Genomic DNA, 26,450 nt, shown 5'->3' on the forward strand with positions numbered 1-26,450 from the left:
ATTTTAGCAACTGTAATTACACACACTTTCCTCTTTGAGAATCACCAAATAATACTTGGTCTATAAATCACCTTGGTTTAATCACACCTTGGAATGTGAGAACTTACTATCTAGTATTTATAAAATGTACAATTTTATGAAAATATCTTACTTTGATGTAAAATAAATTAATAGCACAACACAAAGATCCCTCTTTCATACAATGAAACGTATAAAGGCAAAGTCAACAACAAAATGTTTCATTATAATAGATTACAACTAACAGATTAAAACCAGATTCATACTTATAAACTAAACATCAATCAATGAGTTTAAACTGGTAGGAAAATCATAATAAAACAGCCCAGGAGGATGTTCATTAACTCTTGAAAAAAATGTATGGCAAAGTCTTTATTGTATTTTTGTATTTATGTTATTGTATTTCTATCTCAAGATGCTTAGAGTAGCTCTGGAGAAAGGTGGTGCCAAAATCAATTCAGTTTGAGTCAAATCAAACCAGATTAGATTACATCAAATAAAATAAAATAAATATGTATACATACACCACATACACAAGCTTCCATATCAAAATATGATCAGAAATTGAAAGACTTCCATAAGAGAGGAAACTAAAAATCATAATGGCATCCTTTACCTACTAGAATTGAAATTGTGTAATTTTGCATTATTTGAGCGCCTACAATTGCTTTATCTAGCTTTTTGAGCCATAAAAATTATTCTCAGGTTACTGTGCCTTAGATGTATGACTGGAAGATTTGCATTACAAATTATATATGATCTATAGGTACATAACAGTGGCAAATATCTGTAGCTCAGGTGTAGGATAGCAATAGCAGTTAGACTTATATACCGCTTCATAGGGCTTTCAGCCCTCTCTAAGCAGTTTACAGAGTCAGCATATTGCCCCCACAGTCTGGGTCCTCATTTCACCCACCTCAGAAGGATGGAAGGCTGAGTCAACCTTGAGCCAGTGAGATTTGAACCGCTGAACTGCAGATAACAGTCAGCTGAATTGACCTGCAGTACTGCACCCTAACTACTGAGCCACCTCGGCTGTTGAGGTTCATTCTCAGAGTCTGGGGGTTGCTTTTCAAATGTTCTGTTATCAAGCTAGATAGCATCATCAGCAAAATTTAGGGAATGTCAGCTTTGGTGTTCTTTTGCCTATAAGTGCTTTGCGTGTCAGTAGGTCCTGTGATGGGATGGTCAAATTAAGCGAAGGTCTAATGATGGGTCTTCTCAGTGTGGGTCATGTAAAGTGAAGGTCTTGTGGTGGGTCTTATGGTGGGGAGATTACATCAGGTGAGGGTCATTGGAAAGTGAAATGTTGGTTGGGGGGGACTGTGGACACTGGTTGGTTGTGCAGTTAATTGAATTCTCAGGGGTTCTTAGGTTGATTGTAGGTTGTATTGCTTGTGGAATGCCAAGTTTCAATAAACTTGAAAGTATGGCGGGTGGTAGTGTGGCCGATGAATGTTGTATTGCTCCAATCACAACTGGTGATCAGTGTGGGTAGAGATTAGGGATTTGGGATCATGGCATTTGACTGCAAGCTAGCGTTTATGGATCCTGATTTTCAATTGATGTGATGTTTGTTCCACATAGAATTGGCTGCAATTATTACCGTTGTTTTTGTAAATTACATTGCTTCTTTCATCCTTCTGTATCATGTATTCGGTTCTGGATAATTCCTGCCGGATTGTGACTGTGGGTTTGTGGACTATTGTTATTCCTAGAGGTTGAAAGAAACAATGCAATTTACAAAATCAGTTGTAACAATTTCAACCAGTTCTACGGGGGACAAACATCACATCAATGGAAAACCAGAATTCATGAACACCAGCTGGCAGTCAATCGCCATGATCCCAAATTCTTAATCCCTACCCACACTGACACCAAATAGTACCAATTTGATTGGAGCAATGCAAGAATCATCGGTCACACTACCAACCACCATACTTCAGGTTTCACCTGACGTGACTCACACCTGATCCCTCACCTGATGTGACCCTTCTATTACAAGATCTACTGACATCTCGAAACCCTTATAAGTAGAATAACCAACACTGACATTCCATAAATTCCACTGAATATGTTACTTCACCTGGTAACGAAATGTTCAGAAACTAGCCTCAAGCTCGGAGAATGAATCTACACTCTCACTTATAGCCATATTAAAATATTTCTTTCAAGTCAGAATCAGAAGCTTCCTGGGTGTATATTTATGTAATTTACTTAACAGCAATATGAAACTGCTTTGCAGCTGCCCTTTCCTGAGATGTTCTTATTTTTATTTTTCTCAATCCCAGAATTGAATTTTTACCATTCAAATGCTATCAGGCTTGCTTAGCTTTTGGGGACCAGCCAAGCCCAGCCAAATGTTGCTGCTGCTGCTTGCGAGATTGGCTACCTACAAGACTTTATTTTAAAAATACTTTATGTAGGTATTGAGGATTAGTGTCAAAATGCAGATCACCAAAAGAGACCAGCTACATAATACAGACTCTCTGAACTGTAAAAATTGCAGTAGCTTCTCCCGCGGGATCATGACAAGATAATATACTTTTAAATAAATGGATCTGGTGCCTGTTGTATAAATCGAACTCCAGAAACTACCATTGTAATTATGAATCAAGATAAGGATATTATCTGGAAATGATATATTATGTATAACTTTGATATTAACAGCCAGATAATTAAAGGCAATTGAGAAGAGGTAGGTTTTTTCCTACAAGAGCCAAGGTGGCGCAGTGGTTAAAAGCAGCACTGCAGGCTACTTCTAGATCAGCAGGTCAGCGGTTCAAATCTCACCGGCTCAGGGTTGACTCAGCCTTCCATCCTTCCGAGGTGGGTAAAATGAGGACCCAGATTGTTGGGGGCAATATGCTGACTCTCTGTAAACTGCTTAGAGAGGCCTGAAAGGCCTATGAAGCGGTATATAAGTCTACTGCTATTGCTATTGCTATTGCTATTGCTATTTCCTGCAGGTCTAAGCAGATAACAAGGTTATTGGGAGTGTATGCCTGAATCTCAACAAATGTAAATTCACTATGGATGATTATAATAAATTATGGTTACTTTTTATTGAAATGTATATATTTTAATGTATGTATGTATGTATGTATGTATGTATGTATGTATGTATGTATGTATGTATGTATGTATGTAATTCATATAGCCACCAATCTCCCAAGTAAATGACTCTGGACAGCATGCAACAAAACTAAATATATATAGAATTGTGATATATATTATCTACATAAAAATATTATATCTGTATCTTTTAAAAAAACATTCTTTGTAACTTCCTCTGGTATTTATTTTTTGTTTTATATTCAGTTAATAAAAACATCTGTAAAAATAAAGTTATTACCCTAAGTGTTTAAAATATGTGCATTCAAAAGTATATGTAGTATATAAAGCTCTGGTTGCCCAAATCTCTCGTGAATGAAGGCAAATATATGGCTCCCAGAATAATGCTGCAGGATCTGAATCAGTCATTGAGTCCAAGGTTTATTCTTCCAAGGTTTTGTGCTTGGGCTGGAAGTTTCCCAGTGATCAGCTCCACTATGAGTCTAAAAACTTGGAATAAATTTTTTTTGGACCCAGTGACTGATTCAGATTGCATCCTGTATATGTAGTTATTAGCAAGATTGCTGACCAAACAGGAGATTATGCTTCTATTATGTAAGTATTAATCAACCCGTTTATTTCCAGTTCACTTTTTTAAATTTGAGCCGATGTCAGGCAGCCAGTTCCTTTTGGGATCTTTGGCCTGCCACACTAATATTCTATTCTGCTATGCTGTTTCATTAGTGTGGAATTGGGAGGGGGAATAGTAAGGAGTAGAATGTGATGTTGTCAAAATAAAATTCCTTCCTAGGATCCAAGATCATCCTTTATCTCTACACCTCTGCACCTGACCGGAACTGGATGGGTGGAACTGCCAGCATGGCAGTGGAAGATTGGACCATGTGATGGACTTGTGGATGTGGGGCAAGATCATGAACTTTCAACTGGGTGGGAAAAAGCTCAGATTCAGGTTAATGTCAGGGTTCCAAATAACATCCAATATTTAATCAGAGTTGAAGGCAAAGTTTTGTTCGAAGTTCCAATTTATTAAGAGAGCCATGTTGGCACATCTGGGAAAACTGAATCTGAGCTTTCTCCTCCTGTTTTCCCAAAGCAACCACCTTGTAAGGTAGGTTAGGCTGATAGAGAATGACTGACCCAAAGTCACTTAGCTGGCTTTCGTGCCTAAGGCAGGTTAAAAGTAGTCTTTTTTTTTCCCATTCTTTCAGTCCTTCTAATGTCAATACCTATTTATTTTGCATTGGAACCTTTTAATAAATCTTATTTCCATTGTTTCAGTTTTATCCTATGGTATTTAACAATATTTAAATCTGATTAATGGATATATTCGAACACCATTTTGGTCTAGAGACTACGACTAATATTTTCTTTTGAAGGGCAATACAGAACCCCTTAAATATGGTTCATTCAAATGTTTCTGGAATTGTGCAGTACATTTCAAATCACCTGCTCCTAAATCAAGGTTTTTTTTTAGCAATTATTGTTCCACACACTTATTAACATATCTTTCTGCCACAATAGTTTTCCTCTTTTATTTCCATTGCAGCTTTAGCCTAGAATTACAGCATTGGTATTTAGGCCAACAACATAAACAAAAATGTAGGTTAATTACCAGGCTGTGTGTTTCAACTGAGAATTGATTTGTGACTGCAGATGGTGACAGACATTCTCTCTGCTTCAAACTTCCTACTTAAAATGACTTGTCTTGGTTGGTGATTGATGTTAAGCTCACTGCACACTAACTATTCCACACTGCTCATTAATTAAATACAGTTTTATACATGCATGCATGCATGCATGCATGCATACATACATACAGCCAAATCATTGTCCACAATCATAGATCAGTGTGTATGTGTATGTGTGTGTGTGTGTGCGCGCGCATGTATAAATAAGATGCTCAAAAATGTTTTAGTTCTGATAGTACCCAACACTGATTTTGTACATCTCTGCCATCATATGCCATGCTTTATTTGATTTTGAGGAGGGAGAGGGAAACTATGGTCTATCTATCCTACGGTAGCCCCTACACATGTCAATTATTTTTTATGACTGTTGTCCAATGAAGATGGGTTACCACTGTATGAGAAGGATGTAGACAAGAACATGCAACTAATTCCACTGGGAGATAAGTGGAAATCAGAAACTTCTCAATCAAGCCCAGTTTACTTGCTGGGATCAACCTATCTTCCATTAAAAATTCAGTACACCTTTTTTAAAGGAATAGACTCTGTGTCTTCACTCTGAGATTTTCTGACCTCTGAACCCAAACTTCCTAGAAGATTGTTTGGTTAGTTTTCATAATACATTTGGCCTTTGGAAGAAACCCACATATGAGCACACAATATATATTTGCACAAAAAAATGCCAGGACTGTAGTAAATTTTTTAACAGGAAAAGGCTGTTTTCTCATGTTTATAAAAAGATTACAATGCTTGCTATTCTCTGTTTTTTTCAAAGCAAGATCACAGTAAAATTTTAATGTGTAGTTTCTGAAAGTTATAATAAGGAAAAGCACTGAGAAAAGACAACTTCATGGAGGCAGATACTTGTAAGATACTTTTTTCATAGAATCATTGACAATTCAGTTGATTACACATGCAGAAATGAAAATATATGTATTTTATATTTCAATTCCCTGGGCACTTACAGAAAATAAAAAGCTTGGGTTTGGAATCTTTATATCATGTTTGAATTACAGGAAGTACTGAACAGAATATTTTTTTAAATCTGCTTTTTAAGTTGTTATTTTAAGTTTTGATCTGGACATTGTTTTCAAAATTGCTAACTTGCTACAAAGAAAAATTTCTTTGTGTTACCTACCTGTAAAGTCATGGAGTCAATTACAAACCAATCCATCACCCTCTACATAAAGACAAACAACCTGATTTCTAACAAGCAGTTTGGTTTCACGAAAACTTTGTCTTATAATTTTCAACTCCTACAGTGTAGAAACATTTGGATCACACAACTTGACCAGAGTAAAGTAATAGATGCAATTTACATAGACTTCTGTAAAGCTTTTAATTCAGTGGTACATGACAAACTATTGTTAAAGCTAAGCTCTTACAGCATTTCTGGATTCTTGCACAAGTGGATTGCCACATTCCTGTCAAACAGGCAACAAGTAGTCAAAATAGGGAGCGCCCTGTCAAATCTGGCACCAGTTAGCAGCAGTATCCCCCAAGGCAGCGTTTTAGGACCCACACTCTTTCTACTTTACATAAATTACCTTTGTGATCATATTATAAGTATCCTCTTCATCAATTACCCAAAACTATTTAACACCACCAACAATGCTGCTTCCCTACAAAACAACCTTGATCATGTGCCAGAATGGTCGCGCAATTGGCAATTCCAAATCTCAACTAACAAACGTTCTGTCTTACATATTGGCAACAAAAATATGAACACCAAATACAAACTGGGTGAATACAATCTCGTAGGCGACCCTTACTCTATTAAAGACCTAGGAGTACTCATCTCAAACGATCTTAGTCCCAGAGCTCACTGTAGCAGCATTGCCAAAAAGGCATTAAGAATTTCTTAATTCCCTGGCAGTTGATAAGAGCTTGTATTTAAATCTAGAAGGAGCATGTCACAAACATGATTACTCATCGTTGGCTGAACTTTGCATGATGCACTGAATACAAATTGCATTTGTTCAAATTACCCCATCTAGTCCATGATTCAGTGTGTTGGGCAAACCCAGAACAAGGTTTTATTGACTAAGCAATGTTTCTATTACATATCGGTAAACATATCATACAAACTGAGTCACTGGTAGCTTTATTCTCCATGACATTTCTGTTCATTTTTTAAAAAAGCATTTAAATGGTATCTTTTGGTAAAAAATTTTTTTTAACAAAAAGCAAAATAAGTGTTAACAATCCCTTACTAGCCAACTTTTTTATTTTAAAAACAAAACAAAGATAAAAAAGCAAGAAATCATGTGGCTGAACATTTCAACCACATTGCCGTGTCACTGAAATCTTCTGCCTCTAGCAACAGAATGTGGCCTATAGCTAAAAAATATCTGCCTGTCTCCGCTCCACAAAGTGGAGGGGTAGAATCCATAAAGAAAGTATTTGGGCAAAATTAGTATCTAATATAAATGCATGTTCACATAAATAAGGACATGCCATGTAAGAGCATTCTATGTAATATAACTCATAGAAGGAAACATGCTGCAGCCACTAAGATAATTCTGGTTAATTCTGCAATCCATCCACAAAAATAGAAAGAAAAAGTAGTATTACTGATCATTTCTCTAGTTTTCATTCCACTGAAAAGTGTCCTAATATAGCACTGTATTCCCAAAGCAGTGTAAAAATGCAAACAGTAATATATTTCAAGTTAGAGAGTTAAAAATACCATTTTTATTATTTTAGTATATCACATTTTCATTTAAAGTTCTTCTGCCGTTGATTTTGTAGAATTAAGAAACAAAAAACTAAGTTTATGTGTCACACTAGCTAGTTCCAAAGATTCAGTGGGGCTCATTTCCAAAACCCCTTACCTGAATTTGGCATATTCTTGTGGCCTTCTATTCCAGGTACAGTTCTGTAGTTTACCAACTATTTGCAAATAATAATCTTCAGAATATCTAAAAGAAAAAGAATTTAACACATAGCAATGAAGCAGATGGTTATATTAGCATTTTTTCTCAACATCTGATGAAATAGATATGTAGAGTTGAAAAGACAAGCTTGATAAGAAAAAAAAACCCATGGTCTCCATGGTAAGAGAAAAAATAACCTATTGCAAAGTTTGACTTTCTTTATGTATTTTATTTATTTACATTTATAGAACTGCCCATCTCATAAGCAACTGACTCTGGACAGCATAGAACAAAATTAAAATAGAACTAAAAGCATACCCACTAGGTTACACCTATAAAACATCTGTATTTAACCTTTTGGCTTGCCTAGGCTGCATTAAATGAATTGCATAGATTCATTTTAATGTATAAAATCGTTCCGCCCCACTGTGATTGGCCCGTACCATTCATGCCACCAGAGAAGACATGCTACAGATTTCATTAGCAGAGTTATTCCAGCTGGTGGGGTCCAGGAAGAGGCCCTTTTTTGCTGTGTGCCCCTGCCCTCTAGAACAGGGGTCTCCAACTTTGGCCACTTTAAGCCTGGAAAACTTCAACTCCCAGAATTCTGGAATTTGAAGTCCCCAGGCTTAAAGTGGCCAAAGTTGGAGGCCCCTGCTCTAGAACATTTTACCTCCCACTGAAAGGTTGCACCAACCTTCTTATCTTTTTGTAGGGGGCCTAAAGATGTGGCTTTGCCAGTTGGCTTGGGACTCAGTGGAGAACAATGTAATGGAGGTGGTTGATTGAGTAATAGCAAATCACACCTCTGCTCCATTCCACCCCATTCCACTTCCCATAGTTTTAAGATTTGATTTTAACATTTTATGTTTTAACTAAGATGTAACTGTAAGTTTCCCAGAGTTACCCTGTGGTAAGATGGGTGACCTATAAAATTTATAAACAAGTAAATGAACAAACAAATGTGGCCCAAGGTTGGATATACCTGCTTGAAAACAGCAGGTACTAAGATTTTGCTAGAATGAAGGAATGTATGCTAATATTTTTAATTGATGTAAATTGAAATTTTACAACATAACATAGGAGAAATAATGTCATAGACACAGGAATTAGACAAATAATACATTTATCATGTCTAGTAGGACATAATAAGAACTTACAAAATAATTCAGCCAATAGATTTTAAGTATTTAGACACGACATGTTGTAAGGTACTTTGTGATGCCAGTTCTATGGCCTGAGATTTTTGCCTCTTTATTTATATATACGTACATGCAAAGTTTTAGATGCCACTTACCTGAGATCCAAGGTCTTTACAAAAAATACTATTCAAATAAAAATACTGAATTTCCTTAAAAAACCCAAAACAATTCAAGGCAGCTCTTTCACCATTCTCAATTGCTATTTATAGATTATCCATGTTTTTCTCATCCACTTGCTATACTTGTCCAAAGTGTAGCTGAGGAAATAATTTATTTATTCATACCAATTTAAAATTATGGTTCCTGTTTCACATCCAGAATAAAAGGCATATATTCTACTTTGCACATACACTACAATTCTTAATTTAAACCTCTATTTCAGAAGCAAGACTCTTTTTGAGCTAGGATTTAATATAAATGGAATTGAGTTAATTGCATATCTTAATATGATTATTCCCTTTGAATTGAATGATTTTGTCTTCCATCAGGCACCCATAGACTTCATGGTTATGCGAAAGCTTTCCCAATCAATTCTGAATGGGACATACATTTTACTGCACTAGAGAACATTCAGGTTCACAGCCTAAATTCCTTCTAAAGAAAGATCTGGAAATCCTGCCTGAAACGGATTCTGAGACAGGGATCTGTTCCTATTTTTGTGCCAAAAATATCTTCTTGTTGTTGAATCAGGTCCTTAAAACATTAATGAGAAAGACAATCTCTGTGAAGGCAACATAGGATGGCACATTGCCTTGAATTTTCATTGATTTATTTCTTGGCATCTTTCCACAAGCTTTTGTGTCCAAAGCCAGTGTTCTGAATACTTTTTTTTTAAATGAACATTTATCTTCTGAGACACATTTTCACAGAATATCACATTCATATGCAATGAGCCATCTAAAGGTTACAAAGATGGCGACAGAATAATTTGTTTTTTCCTATAATAATGCATCTTGCATAGAGAGTTTGTTCAGATGTAAAAATAAGCAAACAAATTTAATGGGCTAGGGTTCAGAATTAGTTTTCTTTAGAGTAACTAGACTGAACTCCATGGAGCCTATGTATGTTATTAGTATTAATAACTTGAAAGTCCCATATAATATATTCCAACCAAGAGGAATTTACAGTACAGCCTTTCATATGTTTTCAAACTTCAATTGTTAGCATTTTAATGTCATACTCTCTAGAACAGCTGATATTTGTTTTGCTAAAAGCCTGGGTAGTGACAGATTCTTTGTCTCTGATATAAACTTCTATTTTCCTACTCAGATTTTACTATAGATTCAAAAATGAAGCGTAGTGCAATTTACTGCCAGCAATGGTTTGCACCCAGTGGTGGGTTCTGGAGCCTGTTGCAACCAGCATGGTGCAATGGTGCCGGACTTCCACATGAACGCGCGCAGCATGCACGCACATGCGTGCAGCACGTGCATGCGTGCTTACCGCCCATGACGCTCCGCAATGCCTCCACGACACTCCAGCTGCTTGGCGGGGCATCGCGCAGGCACCATATGCTCCGTACATGTGCGTGGAAGCCCCGAACAGCTCAAATACAGGTAAGGAGTGCAGGCAGTTCATCCCTTAGACTTGTAATTGTACTGTAATTCAGTAGAGCTCCTATAAATTGGGGGGATGAGAAAAACCTAGTCCTATCTGGAATAAATCATTATATGATTTAACTTTCTTCATATAACTATTCATGCAAAAATCTCTTTAGTCTATAAATGAGAACTCTAAGCAGGACAAGACTTAAAACATTTCTAGACAGAGGTGGTATTCATCAAGTTCTGACCAGTTCTGGAGAACCAGTAGCGGAAATTTTGAGTAGTTTGGAGAACCGGTAAATGCCACCTCTGACTGACCAACCCCCATCTATTCTCTGCCTCCCAAGTCCCAGCTGATCGGGAAGAAATGGGGATTGTGCACTAACCTTCCCCTGGAATGGAGAGAGAATGGGGATTTTACAGTATCCTTTCCCTGCCAAGCCCACCAAGACAGTTCACAGAACCAATAGTAAAAAGTTTTGAATCCCACCACTGCTTCTAGAGCAATTCAAATGTTGAAAAAATTGAAAATGGGTAATTCGACTGCAATATTAAGAGAAGGAGTAGAAACTCTGAAGCCCAAATCACAATTTCTATTCCCAAACAAATTTTGTACCATGGATTAAAATACTGCCACATCTTTTAAGTCAGTGAAAAGGCAAAACAAGTAGCAGTAATGTTTCTTATCAACTCTTTTCTTTCTGTATTCACAGCCATATTAGAGTATGAGAATCCAGTTATTCTGCAGCTGGTAAATTGGCACATTTTAGCCATTACAGATGTCATGGCAAAGTATGCAACTTCATTTCTTTATACTTGATTCAAGGACCAAGAGAGCATACATAAATGGGACTACAGTTAAAGGGGAATTCACCATAAAAAGCGAGGTGGGGGGGGGGCTTATACTACTTGGCACACAACAAGCTTGCGCCTCCCTCTTAAGTCTGTGGAATGTGTTTGAAATTTTGGACACATGCTTTGGATAGTTGAACAAAATGGCTGACATGAGAACGGAGTGCCAATTCTCAAAATGGTTGTCAGCTGAACTAGCTCAAAAAGATCTTCATGTCATCCTCTCATGTAAGGACTAGGTTAGTGTGTATTGAAAAAATAAGCAAACTTTAAAACCATGCAGGACAAACACTAAGAAAACCACCAACAGCATATATTGAATAAATGGATATGACAAGTAATCTGGTGAGTTTAAGAAGGAAAATACAGGCTAGGGAAAAGCTTATTTAGCAATAGCAATCGCAGTTAGACTTATATACCGCTTCATAGGGCTTTCAGCCCTCTCTAAGCGGTTTACAGAGTCAGCATATCGCCCCCACAGTCTGGGTCCTCATTTCACCCACCTCGGAAGGATGGAAGGCTGAGTCAACCTTGAGCTGGTGAGATTAGAACCGTTGAACTGCAGATAACAGTCAGCTGAAGTGGCCTGCAGTACTGCACCCCTAACTACTGTGCCACCTCGGCTCTTATTTAAACAAAGTTTACATAATGTGAGATACTCAACTCGTGGAAAAAAAGGGAAGGGGATTTATGCAGTAAGTGCCAGATTTATTAAATGCATTGACAAATTTGCTCCTAAATTTTTAAAGCCTTATTCTTAAGGACAATAATATAGAAGCAGGCAGAGTAAAGTATATCATCAGTTTAGAGTCATTGAGTTCCCTCACGTACTCCAAGTCCAACCTCTCCTGAATTCTGTTGATTCTCATCTGGTGCCAATTTAGTGCTGAACTTTAGTCAACCAGATTCTTGTGAATAGGCTTCAATAAATCTTCTACAATAGTCCTGATTCTTTGCATCTGACAGATGCCATTCAAACTTTTTCCCCTCTGTCTTTTGTTTTATATAGAGTGAAAACATTTTCTCTATGTTTTCAATAGCTGTAGCATGTGGTTACTCTGAGTGTCAAAGAGGTAGAAAGATTCATCACTGAACTGAAGGAAAAAAAAAAGATCCAGAAAACCACAGACCTATCAGTCTGACCTCAATACCAGGAAAGATTCTGGAAAAGATAATCAAGCAACGAATTAATGAACACCTAGAAGTAAACAAAGTAATAGCCAAAAGCCAACATGGGTTTGTCAAAAACAGATCATGCCAGACTAATCTTATTGCATTCTTTGACAAAGTGACAAAATTAGTGGACCAGAGGAATGCCGTCGATATAGTTTACTTGGACTTCAGTAAGGCATTTCATAAGGTAGACCATAACCTACTACTAGATAAAGTAGAAGAATGTGGGTTAGACTGCATCACTACCAGATGGATTCATAACTGGCTAACCAACTGCATTTAACATGTAGTCCTCAATGGAACTGCATCTACATGGAGAGAAGTATGCAGTGGAGTACCCCAACACTCTGTTTTGGGCCCAGTACTCTTCAACATCTTCATCAATGATTTGGATGGAATAAATGGGGAACTCATCAAATTTGCAGATGACACCAAGCTGGCAGGAATAGCCAACACTCCAGAAGATAGGCTTAAGATACATAAGGGTCTTGACAAACTTGAACATTGGGCACTATCTAATAAAATGAAATTCAGTGGTGAAAAAGTAAGGTTCTACATTTAGACAAGAAAAACGAAATGCAGAGGAACAGTATAGGTCAGCGATGGCGAACCTTTTTTGGCTCGCATGCCATAAGCAGGGGGAGTACAGGGGGGGTCATGTGCAGGTGTGCCGCACCCATAATGCAACGCGCGACACCCCCAGTGTGCATGAAGGGCCCTCCCCCCATTTTCTGCATGCTTTTTTTGTCCTCCCCAGGCTTCAGAGGCTTTATAGGAGCCTGGGGAGAGTGAAAACAGCCTCTCCCCCCAAGAGGCCCTCCAGAGGCTTCAGGGACCTTCAGGATGACCCTACGAGCGTTCAGAAGTCTCTTTCAGTTTGCTGATAGGGTCGTTTTTAGTCCTCCGGAGGCTTCAGGAAAGTCTCCTGAAGGTCCCTGAAGCCTCCAGAGGGCTTAAGCTGACCCTACGAGCAAACTAGAAGTCTGTTCCCGAACTTCCGGTTTGCCCATAGGGTCATTTTTTTTGCGTTCCGGAGGGCCTCTGGGGGGGCTCTTTTCACCCTCCTCAGGCTCCTATAAAGTCTCTGGAGCCTGGGGAGGGCGAAAAATGGCTTTTAAAAAAGCTGAACTCAGCTGGCCAGCACAAGAGTGCAGAGTATTATTTTTTTAGTTTATTTATATGCCGCCCTTTTCCCTGGGGGGACTCAGGGCGGCTTACAACTCGAAGGAGGGGGGGGAAACAAACATTTAACACGTAAAACAGTACATAATTAAAAGCACAACATTCATACCATTCGGGTGGGTTACAGTCTTTAGCCCCAGGCCTGACGGGATAGCCAGATTTTAAGGGCTGTGCGGAAAGTCTGGAGGGTGATGAGGGTACGAATCTCCATGGGGAGATCGTTCCATAGGGTCGGAGCTGCCATTGAGAAGGCTCTCCTCCGCGTAGTTGCCAGTCGGCATTGACTGGCAGATGGAACTCGGAGGAGGCCTAATCTATGGGATCTAATTGGTCGCGTGGAGGTGATTGGCAGTAGGCGGTCTCTCAAGTACCCAGATCCACTACCATGAAGGGCTTTATGGGTGACAAGTAGCACCTTGAAGCGTATCTGGAGATCTACAGGTAGCCAGTGCAGCTCGTGGAGGATAGGTGTTATGTGGGTGAAGCGAGGTGCACCCACAATCGCTCGTGCGGCAGCATTCTGGACTAGCTGAAGTCGCCGAATACTCTTCAAGGGCAGCCCCATGTAGAGCACATTGCAGTATTCCAGCCTAGAGGTCACAAGGGCACGAGTGACTGTTGTGAGAGGCTCCCGGTTCAGGTAGGGGCGCAACTGGTGCACCAGGCGAACCTGGGCAAATGCCCCCCTGGTCACAGCTGACAAATGGTGTTCAAAAGTCAGCTGTGGGTCCAGGAGGACTCCCAAGTTGTGGACCCTGTCTGAGGGGTGTAGTGTTTGACCCCCCAGCCTGAGAGATGGAACACTTGCCAAATTAGTGGGAGGGAAACACAACAACCACTCGGTCTTATCTGGGTTGAGCACAAGTTTGTTAGCCCTCATCCAGTCCCTAACAGCTTCAAGGCCCTGGTTCATCACGTCCACCGCTTCATTGAGTTGGCACGGGGCGGACAGATACAACTGAGTATCGTCCGCATACTGGTGGTATTTTATCCCGTGCCGCCGAATGATCTCGCCCAGCGGTTTCATGTAGATGTTGAAAAGTAGGGGGGACAAGACCAAACCCTGCGGCACCCCATATGTTAGGGGCCTAGGGGTTGATCTCTGCCCTCCAACTAACACCGACTGCGACCTGTCCGAGAGGTAAGAGGAGAACCACCACAAAACAGTGCCTCCCACCCCCACCTCCCACAGTCGTTGCAGAAGGATACCATGGTCGATGGTATCGAAAGCCGCTGAGAGGTCAAGGAGAACCAGGATGGAGGCGTGGCCTCCATCCCTGGCTCTCCAGAGGTCATCGGTCAATGCGACCAAAGCGGTTTCTGTGCTGTAGCCAGGCCTGAAGCTGGACTGGAATGGGTCAAGATAACTAGCTTCCTCCAAGGACCGCTGGTGCTGCAAGGCCACCACCTTCTCAACAACCTTCCCCACAAAGGGGAGGTTGGAGACTGGACGATAATTGTTAAGAACGGCTGGATCCAAAGATGGTTTCTTCAGGAGGGTCTCACCACCGCAGCTTTAAGTGCGGGGGGAAAGAACCCCTCCTGAAGGGAGGCGGTAACAACCGCCTAGATCCAGCCCCGTGTCACCTCCCTGCTGTTAGCAACCAGCCAGGAGGGGCACGGGTCCAGTACACATGTGGAGGCACTCACAGCTCTCATGGCCTTGTCCACATCCTCAGGGGCAACATCCTGAAACTCAACCCAGCGATGGTCTACCAGATCCTCCCCTTCTGCCTCGGCTGGATCTGCAGAATCGGAGTCCAAGTCTGACCGAAACCGAGCAACTTTGTCCACTAGAAACTGGATGTAATCCTCAGCCCTACCCTGCAGGGGATCCCCCGTATCCCTCCTATTTAGGAGGGAGCGGGTTATCCTGAACAGGGCGGCTGGGCGCGACTCAGCGGAGGCAATCAAGGTGGCAATATAAGCTCTTTTCGCCATCCTAATTGCCCTGATGTATTCCTTGATGCACGATGTTAGAAGTGCTCGGTTCGATTCGGATTTATTGGATCTCCATAAGTGCTCTAGGCGTCTCTTCCGGCGCTTCCTCTCCTGGAGTTCCTCAGTGAACCAAGGTGGCCTCCGGAATCCACTACCTCGGAGCGGCCATAGTGGCGCAATCCGGTCAAGAGACTCCATCGCTGCTGAGTTCCAGGCAGCAACCAGAGTCTCCACCAGACTGTGGGCAAGGGTATCAGGAATAACCCCAAGCTCCGTCTGGAACTTCAAGGGGTCCATAAGTCATCTGGGGCGGAACCACCTGGTCGGTTCCTCCTCCCTACAGTGGGGGTTTGGTCTCTGAAAGTCAAGCCTCAGTAGGCAGTGGTCTGACCACGACAGGGGTATGATCTCATTACCCCTCAGACCAAGATCACAAGTCCACTGCTCCAAGAGAAATACGAGGTCGAGCATGTGACCCACTGAGTGGGTTGGGCCCCGAATTACTTGGGTCAAGCCCATGGCTGTCATGGAAGCCATGAACTCCTGCGCCCCATCAGAGTGTTCACCGAGCGAAGGCAAATAGAAATCCCCCAGAACCATAAGCCTGGGGAACTCAATTGCCAGCTCGGCTACCGACTCGAGGAGCGAGGGGAGGGCTGCTGCAACGCTGTTGGGAGGCAGGTACGTTAACAGCAAACCCACTTGACCCTTGAGGTCCAACTTCACCAGCAGGGACTCACACCCGACAAGATCCGGAGCAGGGATCTTACGAGGTACTAAAGACTCTCGGATAACAATAGCCACACCCCCACCCCTTCCCTGAGCTCTCGGCTGATGGAGCACCTGAAATCCTTCTGGGCACATCTCCACGAGGGGGACTCCTCCCTCCTGGCCCAGCCAGGTTTCAGTAATACATGCCAGGTCTGCCCTCTCGTCTAAAATTAAGTCCCGGACAAGGGGAGCCTTATGAACTACAGACCTGGCATTTAGCGACAACAGCCTGAGACCAGGGTCCTGATTACTCGCACCATCTGGCCTTGGAGTGGGACTCATAGGGCCGGAAGGAGGGATCTCTGTAACGTAGCGAGCCCTCCTTCCCCGGTAATGGCCAGCCCTAAAGTCCCCGCCATATCTGCCCCTCCCTGTTACGACCGTAATGCTCTGGCCCACTCCCGTGTCCATAATTCCCTCAACCACCCCAACGACCCCCGCATTCCTCGGCAGGTCCTCCGAATCAAACACACTTATTCGTTCACCCAAGCAATCCCCACGTAATAATTAAAACACACAAAATACAACAATAATAGGTCAATAAAAATTGGGATCATTCACTCAATCACATGTATATCCCATGCATATCCCAAAAAAAAAAGAGAAAAAAAGAGAGAAAAAAAAGAGCGAAAGAAAATTGCGCAGCTGTTTAAAAAAAGTGCAAGTTCTGGGAAGGTCCAAAAAGTCCAGGGTAGTTGAGGGAAGCAGAGGGCTTTCTTACATACTGTGAGCACCCCCACTCATCTGGTAATGGCCCTCTCTGAGGCAACAAGTCCAGGGCGGTATCAGGTAGCGATGGCCGTGGTAGATGGAAATGCAGTCCAAAAGCCGCGCTCAAGAAAGAGTCAAGTGTCAAACAGCAGAAGGCCCTGCAGCGGCCAGGTGGGGGGGAGAATGCACCGAAAGTAAAGGCCAAGCCGAGGGGAGAGGGAGGGGGGGTGTCCGAACGAGCTGCAATGGCAGCAGATGAAAACAGCCTCCCATTCTCTCCCAGTACTGAGGCTCTCTCAGCCAGCAGTTAGAGAGGGTCGAAGCTCCCTCAGGCCAGCTGGATTGTAGAAGCTGGGTCATAAAAGCTCCTAAACGGCGTCACCCAACGTCTCCGACCAAAACTGGGTCGCAGCGTCCTCCAAACGGCACCCTTACTTTCTTAATCAGTAGGCTGGCCTCGTTAAAGAAAGCGCCGTTGCTGTCTGTTGTTCATGTGGCGAGGGGGGGTGCGGCGAGGGGGGGGTGCCTAGCAGTCGCTCACCACCAGAAATTATCAGGCCACCAAAGCAGTTTCCCTCCAGTCTTCCTCCAGATGAAAAACACCGCTCTCCCCGGTAGAAACGCTGCCTCTCTCGCTCCACGCTAGCAAAGAAACACTGCCTGTCGGTAAGAAACCACCATCCGCGGGGGGGGGGGAAACGCCGCCCGAAGGCTGTCCCACACAGTCCGACACCACCGAGGCTCGTCCCAAGGCGCCCAAGAATGTCTCTCCAGCAGGCAGCCCTCCGGACACTCTGGATTCCTCTCTCCCAAAGTCTCCTGTTTTGGGAGGTCCAGCGGTCGGCAGAGGCACAGACCGGGTATTTTTCTCTGTCTTCCAGCCTGAGCGGCAAGCTCATGCAACCATCTTCCTTCACACATGTGCAGCCATCTTCCTTCGCACATGCGCAAGTGATAAAACATGTAACCATTACTATGCTTACGATTTTATTTTAGCTTTCCTTCTGTTGCAGCAAAAGTTGTAAATGGTCAGAGTTACTTTTTCATCTCCATCAGACATCACTGTCTAATTGCTAAAAGAGGAATACCAAGCCCAGCCCTCCTCATCCTTATTTGTCACAGGAGGGGCGAGATAAGTCCTTCCCCTGAAACTCACGGGCACCACGGAAAAGCGCCGTTCACACAATCAGCAGCAAGGAGGAAATGGGGCACACTTTCAGGCATTCCCACTGAAACCCCGAAACGCCACGACAGCGTTAAGTTCCCGAACAACAACAAGAGCAACAAGGCTGATTAGGAGACTGGCGACTAAAATATATGAAGAACGGTTGTAGTTTAATGGAAAGAAGGACTAGGGGAGACATGATAGCATGTTCCAATATCTCAGGGGTTGCCACAAAGGAGAGGGAGTCAAACTATTCTCCAGGGCACCTGAGTGTAGAACAAGAAGCAATGGGTGGAAACTAATCAAGGAGAGAAGCAACTTAGAACTGAGGAGAAATTTCCTGTTAGAACAATTAATCAGTGGAACAGCTTTCCTCCAGAAGTTGTGAATGTCCCAACATTGGAAGTCTTTAAGAAGATGTTGGATAGCCATTTGTGTGAAACGGTATAGGGTTTCCTGCCTAGGCAGGGAGTTGGACTAGAACAGTGTTTTTCAACCACTGTGCCGCGGCACACTAGTGTGCCGTGACATAGTGTAAGGTGTGCCGTGGGAAAAACACTTTATATATAGTCAATATAGGCACAGAGTTAAATTTTTTTAACATTTTCTAATGGTGGTGTGCCTCGTGATTTTTTTCATGAAAAAATTGTGCCTTTGCACAAAAAAGGTTGAAAAACACTGGACTAGAAGACCTCCAAGGTCCCTTCCAATCCTGCTATTGTATAAACTCTGAATGCTATTAGTATTCTCTGTTATGATTCTCCCACTTCCAGCAAATTTGCCCAGGTTAAAAATTTGTCCCAAGTATGATGATTCTTTACCATGTTTAATGTGATGTAGTATGTCTAACTTAGTTTCAAGTGGGTTTTGTGTCTAAACTGGGATTAGGCCTCTTGATCTGCTGATGCCTTAATCACTATACCAAACTGGTTTTCTGTTTCTAGTGTAGGAGAGGCATTTTTTTCTTCTAATTTTGAATGCCATTTTGCTCCGTAGTAACAGTAAAAGGCATTGCGGGTATGAATGTAAGTGGGTTACATTAGAATATCACAACAATTCTATCTTTGAGAAATGAGAAGGGGGTTTTGGAAGAAGGACGTCCTGACATATTTCAAGATATTTGGAATAAATCACGTAACAGCATTTTTTTCATTATAATCATAATATATTATTATGTTCACTCTGATTATAGTGATAAGCTGATAAAACAAATTTGGAAAAAGAAGATCCCCCCCCCCCACTCAAATCTTTCCAATTTGTAATTCACTAGCCAATAATCCAGCGTTGCCCGGATATTTATTTATAGGGGGGAAATGTCCAGGTAAAACGTAATTTCTAACGTTGGATTTTCCCCCTTACCAGAGGGAGCCCCTTGTGGAGTACTGCGAAGCCGTTACCATTGCAACTCCACTGTGCCATACAGTAAAAGCCATTTTATGGCAGTACAGTAGAAGCCACTTGAAGGCACAACAAGCTGTATCTTAACAGAACACACATCCCGAGGGGTGTTCGGAGTGTTTGTTTCCAGAAAATAAGTCATCTGTGTACCAAGTTTGGTTGCAATTGCTGGAGGCGTTCCAGAATTATGCTGGAACACACAGACAGACAGAGACAGACAGACAGACACACACACACACACACACACACACACAGAGGGAGCCATTTATATAGAGAGATTATTATTCATGCTTGTACACTCCAAAAATAGAGAAAGTATTAAATACTTCATTTTAAAAGCTCTTAAAATAAACATTCAGTGTAGTGAATACTGGAGTATTCAATAAATGTTTCTGTAGAAACCAATTCTCCAATATTGCTAATTTTACTAAGCTTTCTGTTTTATAGAAATCTTGGGGTCAGACTATCATTCAGCAGAGCAGAGAAAAAAGAGTGAATAAGAGTATCTATTCAGCCATTCCTTTAGTTATGCTGGTTATCATCATATGACAAAAAATAATTTTACTTAAAAGCTTGAAGCTTAAGGGAGGAAATTTCTATAAATTAAGGGGTAGAGTATAAAAGCTGATATTACAGAGGGGAAGGAAGTGACTTGGGGCAATTATTTCATCTAGAGAAATTCCTGCCAGTTTACAATGGGAAGTTGTTGCCTAAAGACATTCACTGGCTGGGGATAAGAAAATGAGAACTCTCTGGCTCCGGAAGAAAAGTCATTAACTGGCAACATAATGGAAAATGGTAGCTGCAACATTCAATTCCAGAGAATCTCACAATCTGAACACTATTTTTAAAATCATTAAGTGAATCTGATATTTTTACATATTCTCTAGAATTCACAGTAGATACAAAAGGTTTAGGAATAGCCCTTGGGGTATGAGGCCTTGAAAAGATTTGTGCAGTCCTAAAGAAGCACTTTAGCTCAGGATATAATGGGAAGGAAGATTCTCTGAAGCTTGAACTTTGAAATTCAGAATCTAAATAGCTTAGACAGGGGTGGAATTCTACCGGTTCGGACCAGTTCAGGCAAACCAGTAGCTTTGACCATCAGCTGAGAGCAAACCAGTTCACTCCAACTTTGAAGTGGGCTCACCTACCCCTGGGCTATACTATATTTTCTTTTCTGAAATCAGCCCAGCTGATTGGCGCAGCAGAATGGATTACTTCATCTCAACTGTTTTCCTCGCCAGCAGTAACGTGGAAAGTGAGTTTTGTGCAAACTGTGCACGTGTGCGCAGCATGCACTCAGCGACCAGTTGTTAAACCAGTAGGATTCCACCCGAGCTTAGACATATGAAATAAGCATATGCTCTGGATAAGGGGTGTCAAACTTGCAGCCCGCGGACACATGCATGGCCATGTGTCATATGCTGGCAATGCCCACGTCCATTTTAACAAAGGGGGGGGGGAAGTCATGATACATCGCATGATGATGTGAGTTTGAAACCTCTTCTCTGGATGGTGCTTTCATTCAAAGCAAGGACAGTTTCTAGGAATGGTTATCTTACAGACTGGCCTAAGATATAACACAATGGTACCGGTCCCCATTCCATTTCCAAATACCAGCTGGACTGGCAATCCTTTCTTTGGAAAAAAATTCCTTAGGTGTTTCTGGAAGTGGCAAATATGCTTCAGCATCAGAATACAGTCTCAGTCGCCCTCTGATTCCTCCAGCATCTTGAACTGAAACTAATTCAATCTAATTGAACCCTGTCTAATCAATACCTTGTTAATAAATAATTATCTATAGAAAATATGGCGAATAAGACATTACATGTTCTTTGCTTCAAACTTATATAGTATATCCAAGTGAGATATATTTATTTCCAAGGCAGGAAGCCTAATTTGCCAATAGCCAACTATCAATTAATCCGTAGCATGAGAAAGACAAGATAAAGGATTCATTAAGACAGAGGAAAAAGTAGGGAAAGGAATGGGTAGATTTCTACTTTTGGGGATAGAGGTATTGCATTTACATGTTGATTCAAAATTGAACTATATAAAGATGCTGCCAAGCTGAGATGGGGAATGGGACAACTTAACACAGCCAATTCACTGAAGCCAACTCACCATAGCCAACTTGCCATAGGAAAATTCACCACTGCCAACTTGCAGTGGGACAACTCAGTGTGGAACAATTTAACAATTCTATTCAATTATTTAAAATAAATAACAATTATTTTAATTTTTGCTGCTCACATTTTATTCTGTCCCTCCTTTTGCATCCTTTTTTTAATTATTCTATTCCACTATTTCATTGATAGAGCAAAGATAAGAATTAGTATCATCCACAAAGTATATACATGTAGATGCATCCAGAGAAATATTATGGTAATGTTCAGAAACTCTTAATTCTTTACGCTTATGCAGAGATGGAATGAAATTTCCTTAATGGTCTATAGATATTACAAAAGCATATGGAATATGTGGTTTAATTTTGAAATGATAAACTAAGTGATAAAATAGATTTCTACTACTTCTGATGAAGTTATAGGTGATCAAGAAAGATTTCTGAAATCAGAACAGACTGTAGTACATTATGGCAGAAAGTTACTTATAAAAAGCCTCTTGTCTATATTCTTAATACTTGAGTATGTCCGTTGTATGTCAGTCCCATCTGAGAATAGTCAGTTACAAGGGACCTAAGTAGCTATACCCCAAAACTTCTTGAAAGCTCCAATTTGCTTAAAGATCATGCAAATACCAATTTGGCTAAGTGTCATGTGAACAATCTCCAGCAAAATACTAAATCAACTGGTATCAGTGACAGACGATAAATCCTATACTCTACATAGATTGGTTTCCACAGTATATATTGTATTAAAGCAATCATTGGATTGCTTTAATACCTGAAGGATACTATGGTTTCTGAAGAATGAGCAACAAGCAGTAGTTAGATTCAAATAATTTAACAACCAATTTTGTCCTATGATTTTTTTTCCAACAACCAGTGCACCAAACTGCTCAGAAAGTTAACAACCGGTTATCCCAAAGTGGTGTGAACTGTCTGAATCCCACCACTGGCAACACGTCTTTCATTGTGAAGTTGTCAATTAGAAATTTATAACTAATAAACCTTGTCCTATTTTAGTACTTTGACACTTTCTGTCACATTTTCTCTATGTCCCCTTTGATATGAAGTCTCAAAATTATATTAAACTGAAGTTTCCCAACCTATACACCTTGCCTTTAACCTAGTAATATCATCTGAAAGAAATTCTTAATTGGACATCACTGCTTGATTTTACATAGCAGCACTATGAGAAAGAAGATATCAGATTCTAATGTTCAGTGAAGCAGATACTGTTAATCACTGTGTTGCTTTGAAAGTTTTATTGTAAATTCATAAAAGATCTATAACTGTAAGAAATCTTGATATAGGTCAAAGTTTTCTGAAGCTGCATTAGAATTATCAGCATGCTATGGTGCATAAAACCAAAAGATGTAGATTATTGCAAGTTCTTAATCTTTAAATAAGAAATAGCTAAAGGTTTGTCTGCTTTTCTATGTAAATAGTCTCCAAAAACATTCCATTTTACAGCTATTTAAAAACTTCTGTAATGGCTGCCAAGGGTTATGGCAACCCTCAGCTTGACAGGCTGCTGTTGATTCAACCTGACTTGTGTGCCTCAAAGCCTGACCCTGCTGAGTCAGTTGTTCTGACTTCTTCTGGCCTGGAGATCCAGTCTCCAATACTGTATAGCTGGGTGGCTGCGACAATCAACTGTGTTGGGTTATTTGTCATGAAAAATTCATTGAAATATTATGTATGAATGTCCTGACATGGAGATTCTTCATCAAAGCAATGCTGATAATCAAAATACCCAAAAAGTTTGAATGGAAGTATGTTTTTCTTGATTTTTTTTGACATCTAACAAAAGCAATAACAACATCAATAAAGGGATCGTACAAACATCAGTTTGGTGTAGTAGTTAATGTGTGCTGACCTAGGAAACTGGAAACTGAGACCTACATATGACATGAAAGCCAACTGAGCGAGTCATCCTTCTTTCAGCCCAACTCACTTCATAAGGAGAAAAAGTTGCTGGAGAGAAAATAGGAGGTGGAAGGGGTATTGGTATGAGTGCCTTTGAGAGTAAGGTAGATAAGAATTAGATAGATGATAGATACGTAGAGAGATGGACAGAGAGAGAGAGAGAGAGAGAGACAGACAGGCAGGCAGGCAGACAGACAGACAGACAGACAGACAGACAGACAGAGATTAACTGACAGACAGATAGATATAAAATAAAATATTTTATAAAATATAAAAAAATAAAGCCATGGAAATTTGAGCTTTTTAAAACCAGTAATATAAAAATCAGTATGGAAGGAAGAAAACTCAACCATAGCAACAAAAAAAGACTATTAGCTGATAGCTTGTTTGATGTCATGCATCACTGCATTAACACAAGTGAGTATTTTTATGAAATTACACCATAAACAGAGCTTCTAGAACTAAATAAACAGATGAAATTCAATTATCCTCTTTCCTCAACTATAGGTAAAAGTCCCACAGTATTAGAAATATATAGACTGTTAAGGCAGAAAGCTGGTAAACTACCAGCTTTGTGTTCAGGCTTCAGAGTATCCATCTGTAATTTGGGACTATATAGAAGCAGCATGTCCAGATCTTGATCTTCTGGATGCAGAAAAACAACATATTTGGAGGGCATTACATGGAGCAAGGTGGTCTCAAAACACAGCCTCAGGCACATGAAGAGATAATCTGTAGCAACTAGATTTTTTCAAATGGCTGGTAGATTCCCGGATTGGTTAGTCCTCAATCCATCTTTTAGTTAATGAGTATCTTGGATGTAATATCCTCTAATACAATTATCAACTATTTTCTACTGATATAGATAAGCTTTCCTTACAAAGCATCAGGCCATTGGGTTAGTGCCCACAATGCAACAGAATGATCTCAATTGGTGGCATTGTGAGCAATTTAAGGCATATGATTTGATAGTCTAACATAAGCAATAATCTAGATCCTCATGCTTTCCATAGAATGTCATTTAGGCAGTTTCCATACCAATCTGGACTCTATCCTTGCTTGGCCAACAGGCAGTATTTTTGTACAAAGCATATTATCTCTACTCTAACCTCCATCTTTGTATCTAAATATATAACTCACCAGTGGACATTTCTCTGAATAGGAAAATACATATTCCAGATCAGAATTCATGTGATTTTATATACTGCATGGCATCAAATTAATAGAGCTACCCACGTCAACCAACTCAGGACAGATACAACAAAACAGCTAATACAAAACACCCAATTAAAAGCAAGGCTAGATAAAAATGAGAAAAGCAAACAAACAAACAAAAAAGTCCACCTGATAACAAAAAGGCACCAAAAACAATTTATTACTTGAGGGCCTGGGAAAAGAACCAGACAATTAAAACTAATTTGCTGGGCAATGAAGTTTGGGTCATGTGAACCTCTGGAGATATGTCATTCTAGACAGCAAGGGCCATGACAGTAAGATATGATGCTATAATAATTTCTTATTTTAACCATATTTAGGTTAAACCAGATGTTGGCCAATTCAATTATTAAAAGATCTTGGCCAAGTTCTTATAAGGAGATGCCAATGGATTTCTCACACCTAAAATTGCTATACTATATACTTAGCTGTTCAGGTTTGTAAAATTGCCATTGCTGCTTGCCAGTCAAGTATATTTATAACCAAATGAAGACACTTTACCTTTTCTTCTTGATCGATGATGACCAATTGTTACTCCATATATCCTTGCATTTTGCGGCTTGCTCAGATTTCTGCACTCTGGCTGTATTAAGAATTGGTCTGTTTATATAAAAAGGAAAATCAATTTGAAAGAAGAGCAAACACTCTTTGCAACAGCACAATGAGTTGCTGAAAAGATAAGTAACAGGTCAAATTATGAAACTAACAAAAAATATCAATGAGGTCTACTGCAGTCTAAAGAAGAATGACTTTGAATTGCCACCCCATACAGAATTTATTTTTTAAACTTGATTTTTGATTGAATTGTGTAGCACATTGTGTAGATGCTAATGTAAATCCGAAACACATTAAAAGGAACAGAATTCCCACTTCAAATTCAATAGAAATACATTTCAATCCCACTTCCCAACTTCAATAGAAATACAATTCAAAATTGTACTGACATATAAATATAAAATGTTTTTTAAAGTGTTCTCAAAATGCTATTTAAAAAAAATTACAGGATCTCATCTGTTTTTAATGGTAGCATCAAGTTTTTATAATTCCATTACAACTTCAGTCCATGGCAGCTGTAAGAAGGAAGCACTGATTTATAAGCAATTGCATTCTGATACATTCATTCAGAATGCTTTACGCTGGGCAGTTGTCCCTAGAACAGTTCTATGGACAGATGATCATATAAAGTAAAACAGTGAACCCTAATCTAAGTTAGCTGAATTAAATAGTACAAACTGCACAGCATAAAGCATTCAGAATTAATGTGTGAATTAATGTAATTGCTTATAAATCGATGCTCCCTTCTTACAGCTACCCTGGAGTGAAGTTGTACTAGAATTGCAAAAACTTGATGCTGCCATTAAAAACAGATAATTCAACTTAAGTATTTGGAAGAATAGTGAAAAGCAGAAAACTTTAGTAAAGCAAAGCAACTTCAGCTATCAACATCGTAGCCATTAATTTGGCCTAATAATTGGAGCAGTTATTAGGGCAAATTAATTTACCCCAAATCAATTATTATTTATAGTTAAAGCAAATACTTAGTCACTCTGCTTTGCTCTAATCTTTATGTCAGCTGATTCTTTTATCC

General features: G+C 40.3%; 1 protein-coding gene across 1 annotated transcript in view; it reads right to left on the reverse strand.

Moving 5' to 3' along the window:
- The window catches only part of ST8SIA6 (ST8 alpha-N-acetyl-neuraminide alpha-2,8-sialyltransferase 6), a 46,135-nt gene that overhangs the window by 12,829 nt on the left and 6,856 nt on the right, over positions 1-26,450 (reverse strand). The window contains exons 3-4 of the mRNA XM_014059653.2: positions 25,364-25,462; positions 7,613-7,699 (exon numbers count right to left, since the gene is read on the reverse strand). Of these exons, the coding sequence (XP_013915128.1) occupies positions 7,613-7,699; positions 25,364-25,462 (186 nt within the window). The remainder of the gene's footprint in view (positions 1-7,612; positions 7,700-25,363; positions 25,463-26,450) is intronic.

This window comes from Thamnophis sirtalis, unplaced genomic scaffold (assembly GCF_051295495.1).
Source record: "Thamnophis sirtalis isolate CommonGarterSnake01/CBP01778 unplaced genomic scaffold, rThaSir2_p1.2 scaffold_4, whole genome shotgun sequence".
Classification (NCBI taxonomy): Eukaryota; Metazoa; Chordata; class Lepidosauria; order Squamata; family Natricidae; genus Thamnophis; species Thamnophis sirtalis.